Source organism: Salvelinus alpinus, chromosome 3 (genome assembly GCF_045679555.1).
Source record: "Salvelinus alpinus chromosome 3, SLU_Salpinus.1, whole genome shotgun sequence".
Lineage (NCBI taxonomy): Eukaryota > Metazoa > Chordata > Actinopteri > Salmoniformes > Salmonidae > Salvelinus > Salvelinus alpinus.
The window spans coordinates 65892461-65899414 of record NC_092088.1 but is presented as its reverse complement, the minus strand read 5'-3'; the positions used below and the strand labels follow the sequence as shown (position 1 = coordinate 65899414).

General features: G+C 41.4%; 1 protein-coding gene across 1 annotated transcript; it reads left to right on the top strand.

The window, feature by feature from the left end:
- The first annotated feature begins 313 nt into the window (after window positions 1-313).
- Window positions 314-2797, top strand: LOC139571136 (zinc fingers and homeoboxes protein 2-like). Its single transcript, XM_071393727.1, has one exon. It carries the CDS (start codon window positions 471-473, stop codon window positions 1323-1325), a length of 855 nt encoding a protein of 284 aa, XP_071249828.1. The 5' UTR covers window positions 314-470; the 3' UTR covers window positions 1326-2797.
- The last annotated feature ends 4157 nt before the right edge of the window (window positions 2798-6954 follow it).

Sequence of the window (6954 nt, the reverse complement as noted above, 5' to 3'; positions counted from 1 at the left end):
TAGGGTAGGGGGCAGCATTTTCACGTTTGGATGAAAAGCATACCCAAATTCAACTGCCAGTTACTCATCCCCAGGAGATAAGATATGCATATTATTAGTAGATTTGGATAGAAAACACTCTGACGTTTCTAAAACGGTTTGAATCATGTGTGTGAGTATAACTGAACTTATTTAGCAGGCGAAAACACGAGGACAACCCATTCAGATGTTTTTTTTTTGAGGTCACTGTCTTTTCAATGAATTTTCATTGGGAAACCAGATTTCTAAGCGAATTGCTTGCAGTTCCTACGGCTTCCACTAGATGTCAACAGTCCTGAGAAATAGCCAATGGTGTCTCTCGTGGGGATGCAAAGTGGGTTCATGACCAAGGGCCTCATGCACAGAACGGCATTCTACAGTTGTACAACGAGCTAGCATCGAAACCAGAACAGCAAAAATCAGTACAGACTCAATTTCCACTCTTGGAGAGAATGAAAGGGAAGACTTCTGAGCAGTTGAAGATTCTAGAAGAGAACTTCCAGAGAAACAGCTCTCCAACATACAATGACGTTGACAATCTAGTGACTGCAACCCAACTGTCGCGGGAGGAAATTGACAGCTGGTTTTTAGAGCGGCGGGCGCTGCGTGACAACCTTGAACAAGCTCTTCTAAACTCCATGGGCTCAAAGAGACTCAACGTTGATAAGCGTCAGCAACAACACGGACCGCTGAATGGTGTGCGCAAGCAAGGTGGCCATCCAAGAAGCTCTCCCTTTGCCATCATTGCCCCCACCACCACTTGCTCAGTGCCTATAGACAGCAAATCCTTGGCTCTTCTCAAGGATGTTTTTGCACAAACTCGGTGGCCTTCCCCTGAAGAATACAATCAGCTTGAGGCCCAGACAGGCCTGGCTCGCACAGAAATCGTCCGCTGGTTCAAGGACAGTAGGTCAGCACTGAAGAGTGGGACCTTGGAGTGGATGGAGTTTTTCCATAAACTGAACAGCAGTGGGCAAAATGGCGAGGGGGCGCTACTGAGCACAGAGAATGCTTTCAGCATAATCCAGCGCTACCAGGAAGTAAAGGTACCCAAGGTGGAGGATATTGGGAGGCTAACGGAGCATGCCAGTCTTAGCAGCCAGGAGATCAAGGAATGGTTTGCCAGCAAATTGAGACAAAACACATCTGATATCAGCCAGAATTGTGGCCAAAATGGAGGCTCTCGAGAGGGGTTCGGGAGCTGGATGGAGGAAACCAAGGGGATGGATGCACGCATGGGTGCTAAGGAGCTGGTCTCGGACAAAGACAGGATGAGGGAGGATGCTTCTGGAAGGGTGACTGGATAAAGGGTGAGAACAGTTGCCACTGTCAGTTGCACACAGGAGCTGAAAAGGAAAGAGTTTAATTATTGAATATTGTATTTTCTGAACAAATAATTTCTTGCTTGTTCCATCCCAGTTTGTGCCCAACATTTCCTCAAGGTTGAGTTAACTTTGTAGAACGTTTTCAAAAACATGGTGGTAATGTTGTGTGTGATTTAGGATGAGGTAGAAGGCACAGTGCACTGAATGTGTGCCTGAAGCACTGACCAGGTGGTGATCGTTGAGTGCCAAAGCTGGATTTGCTGCATTATTACACTTTTAAAAAAAGGTTTCTTGTAAATATATTTTTTCTGTGTTGCTACAGATTTGTACAATTTTGGGGGAATTTTGTTACATTTTATAATGGGAGCAACTTGCCCCTTTTTTTCGCTCCAGCTGATCTTAGTGGTCTGTCCTACATTTTGTAATGAAACACCATGAACCACTACAACCGTTGGCAATATTTCAGTCAATTTTCCAATGCTGAACTTCCGTTGCAGTTCCCTCCTGTCAGGTGGACTTATATCAAATCAAACTATTTACTGTTCTGAAGTGCTATTGTACTCCCTGGACTCTAAGCCAACCTGCACTCTGGTAAGGAACATGCATGCTTGTTTGACCAAGTGATGTTGTGGATCATTGTTAGAGAAAAGAAACGGTCAGTGGCAAAACCAGAAAGAAATAATCACATTGAACAAATCCAGAATCATGCTGCCTGCATCATATTCTAATCTCTTTCTCTATTTGATTTATTTGTTGTCCTGCAAATGAACATACACATCTGTAATAGCCTTTATACCTATGTACATGTTGACTTAATAGAAGTAGTGCTAGTTCCATTCCGACATTAGAAACAAACCAATACAAGCTCTTTATGTACCGCTTTAGTGTCATGGTCAAGACATACAGTGCCTTCGAGAAAGTATTCGGACCCCTTGACTTTTTCCACATTTTCTTGCGTTGCAGCCTTATTCTAAAATTGATTAAATATATAAAACATATCAGTAATCTACACACAATACACCATAATGACAAAGCGAAAACAGGTTTTTAGAAATGTTAGCAAATGTATTAAAAATAGAAATACCTTATGTAAATAAGTACTCAGACCCTTTGCTATGACACTCGAAATTGGGTGCTGGTGCATCCCCTTTCCTTTGGTCATCCTTGAGATGTTTCTACAACTTGATTGGAGTCCACCTGTGGTAAATTCAATTGATTGGACATGATTTGGAAAGAGACATACCCCACAGTTGACAGTGCATGTCAGAGCAAAAACCAAGCCATGAGGTCGAAGGAATTGCCCGTAGAGCGCCAAGACAGGATTGTGTCGAGGCACAGATCTGGGGAAAGGTACCAAAATAATTCTGCAGCATTGAAGGTCCCCAAGAACACATAAGGTGAATGCACCAATTTGTAAGTCGCTCTGGATAAGAGCGTCTGCTAAATGACTTAAATGTAAATGTAAATGTAAAATAGGTTGAGGTTATTCCTTTGTGTAATGAAGAAATACGGCCATCTTGAAGTCGAGGAACTCCAGGTGTCCTGGACATGTGCTTCAATCAAACAGAAGGCATGCTACATATCGTTTTAATCCTGTATTGAACACATATCATCCCGTCTTCAATTTTATCGATTATTAACGTTAAAAAATACCTAAAGTTGTATTACAAAAGTAGTTTGACATTTTTTGGCAAAGTTTACAGGTAACCTTTGAGATATTTTGTCGTCACGTTTGAGCAAGTTGGAACCGGTGTTTTTCTGGATCAAACGCGCCAAATAAATGGACATTTTGGATATATATCGACGGAATTAATCGAACAAAAGGACCATTTGTGATGTTTATGGGACATATTGGAGTGCCAACAACAGAAGCTCGTAAAAGATAAGGCATGAATTATATTTTTATTTCTGCGTTTTGTGTCGCGCCTGCTGGGTTGAAATGTTTTCTCTCTTTTGTTTACTATAAGTGCTATGCTCAGATAATAGCATCGTATGCTTTCGCTGAAAAGCCTATTTGAATTCTGACACGTTGGCTGGATTCACAACCACTGAAGCTTTAATTTGGTATCTTTCATGTGTGATTTAATGAAAGTTTGATTTTCTAGTAATTTTCATAGTAATTAATTTTAATTTGGCGCTCTGCATTTTCTCAGGCTTTTTGCCAAGTGATACAGTAGCGTCTTGCCTAAACTCAGATTTTTGGATATAAATATGAACTTTACCGAACATAAAATACATGTATTGTGTAACATGAAGTCCTATGAGTGTCATCTGATGAAGATTATCAAAGGTTAGTGATGAATTTTATCTCTATTTCTGCTTTTTGTTACTGTTCTCTTTAGCTGGAAAAAATGGCTGTCTTTTTCTGTGACTCATACCTAACATAATCGTTTGGTGTGCTTTCGTCGTAAAACCTTTTTGAAATCGGACACTTTGGCTGGATTTACAACAAGTGTAGCTTTAAAATGGTGTGAAAATACTTGTATGCTTCAGGAATTTAAATTATGGTATTTCTGTTGTTTTGAATTTGGTGCCCTGCAGTTTCACTGGCTGTTGACGAGGTGGGACGCTACCGTCCCACATACCCTAGAGAGGTTCATCTTTTCACAAATAGTTTCATTTAAATTGCATTTAAATTGCACAACACTTCCATGTGAATCTGATAACTATAATGTGTAGACTTTCCCAGATACAGTTTATGTCGTCCTGTCATCAGTCATAATGTCTCAGATGACAACCAAACTGACATCATATTCATTAAGTACCAACGTATATTTTCAACTGGTTCTATTACCGAAATATGGTTCCTTTCCCTCCACTTGTTTGATGTTCCCAGACTCTCTATGTTTAACAAAGGCTATTCAAGAGTCCCTCTGTAGAGTCAAGAGAGAGGGAAGGGAGAAAGGTATTTATGGGGGGGGGTCATAAACCTTACCCACAGGCCAACGTCATGACACAGTGCAATCCGTTTTGTCACCAAAGCCCCATATACCACCCACCACTGCGAACTGTATGCTCTAATCGGCTGGCCCTCGCTACATAGTTGTCGCCAGACCCACTGGCTCCAGGTCATCTATAAGTCTTTGCTAGGTAAAGCTCCGCCTTATCTCAGCTCACTGGTCACCATAGCAGCACCCACCCGTAGCACGCGCTCCAGCAGGTATATTTCACTGGTCAACCCTTAAGCCAACACCTCCTTTGGTTGCCTTTCCTTCCAGTTCTCTGCTGTCAATGACTGGAACTAATTGCAAAAATCGCTGAATCTGGAGACTTATATTTCCCTCAATAACTTTAAACTTCAGCTATCCGAGCAGCTAACCGATCGCTGCAGCTGTACACAGCCCATCTGTAAATAGCCCATCCAATCTATCTACCTCATCCCCATATTGTTTTTATTTACTTTTCTGCTCTTTTGCACACCAGTATTTCTACTTGCACATCATCATCTGCACATCTTTCACTCCAGTGTTAATTTACTAAATTATAATTACTTGCTACTATGGCCTACTACTTGTTCTCAACTAGCCTACCTGATTAAGTAAAGGTGAAATAAAATAAAAAACTAAAGAAAGGAAACAAACTGTAAATAGTTCATTTCTATGTGAATAGTTTGGATATGTGGAATCAAAAGGAGCAGGGATGGGAAAAAATGACAAAATACAATAAAGATCAATGTATCAAAATAAACAAAAGACTTGTAATGTATTTAATTAAAATACATGTATTTTGTATCTTAAAAATACAAAAATAAATTTACAAGCAGCCGGCCGAACAGCAACAACATTCTCAGTAACTGTTACAGAAGCGTGTGATGTGATATGTTGTTGTTTATCTACCTTAGTTGAATGCACTGACTGTAAGTCATTCTTGATAAGATTGTTTGCAATTTTTTTTAACCAAAATGTAAATGAACACACCAAATTAACTGAAAAGCACACTGGGTATTATTATTGGCCTTGTTGCGGGGCAGATCTCATTAGAATACTCAGCAAGCTTTGCAATTGTTTGTTTTTACATATACAGTGGGGAGAACAAGTATTTGATCCACTGCCGATTTTGCAGGTTTTCCTACTTACAAAGCATGTAGAGGTCTGTAATTTTTATCATAGGTACACTTCAACTGTGAGAGACGGAATTTAAAACAAAAATCCAGAAAATCATATTGTATGATTTTTAAGTAATTAATTCGAATTTTATTGCATGACATAAGTATTTGATCACCTACCAACCAGTAAGAATTCCGGCTCTCACAGACCTGTTAGTTTTTCTTTAAGAAGCCCTCCTGTTCTCCACTCATTACCTGTATTAACTGCACCTGTTTGAACTCGTTACCTGTATAAAAGACACCTGTCCACCCACTCAATCAAACAGACTCCAACCTCTCCACAATGGCCAAGACCAGAGAGCTGTGTGAGGACATCAGGGATAAAATTGTAGACCTGCACACGGCTGGGATGGGCTACAGGACAATAGGTAAGCAGCTTGGTGAGAAGGCAACAACTGTTGGCGCAATTATTAGAAAAAGGAAGAAGTTCAAGATGACGGTCAATCACCCTCGGTCTAGGGCTCCATGCAAGATCTCACCTCGTGGGGCATCAATGATCATGAGGAAGGTGAGGGATCAGCCCAGAACTACACGGCAGGACCTGGTCAATGACCTGAAGAGAGCTGGGACCACAGTCTCAAAGAAAACCATTAGTAACACACTACGCCGTCATGGATTAAAATCCTGCAGCGCACGCAAGGTCCCCCTGCTCAAGCCAGCGCATGTCCAGGCCCGTCTGAAGTTTGCCAATGACCATCTGGATTATCCAGAGGAGGAATTGGAGAAGGTCATGTGGTCTGATGAGACAAAAATAGAGCTTTTTGGTCTAAACTCCACTCGCCGTGTTTGGAGGAAGAAGAAGGATTAGTACAACCCCAAGAACACCATCCTAACCGTGAAGCTTGGAGGTGGAAACATCATTCTTTGGGGATGCTTTTCTGCAAAGGGGACAGGACGACTGCACCGTATTGAGGGGAGGATGGATGGGGCCATGCATCGCGAGATCTTGGCCAACAACCTCCTTCCCTCAGTAAGAGCATTGAAGATAGGTCGTGGCTGGGTCTTCCAGCATGACAACGACCCGAAACACACAGCCAGGGCAACTAAGGAGTGGCTCCGTAAGAAGCATCTCAAGGTCCTGGAGTGGCCTAGCCAGTCTCCAGACCTGAACCCAATAGAAAATCTTTGGAGGGAGCTGAAAGTCCGTATTGCCCAGCGACAGCCCCGAAACCTGAAGGATCTGGAGAAGGTCTGTATGGAGGAGTGGGCCAAAATCCCTGCTGCAGTGTGTGCAAACCTAGTCAAGAACTACAGGAAACGTATGATCTCTGTAATTGCAAACAAAGGTTTCTGTACCAAATATTAAGTTCTGCTTTTCTGATGTATCAAATACTTATGTCATGCAATAAAATGCAAATGAATTACTTAAAAATCATACAATGTGATTTTCTGGATTTTTGTTTTAGATTCCGTCTCTCACAGTTGAAGTGTACCTGTGATAAAAATTACAGACCTCTACATGCTTTGTAAGTAGGAAAACCTGCAAAATCGGCAGTGTATCAAATA

Bases quoted from the DNA above. Each gene is read 5' to 3' on its own strand.
- LOC139571136 (XM_071393727.1), top strand. From the start codon at position 471: ATGAAAGGGAAGACTTCTGAGCAGTTGAAGATTCTAGAAGAGAACTTC.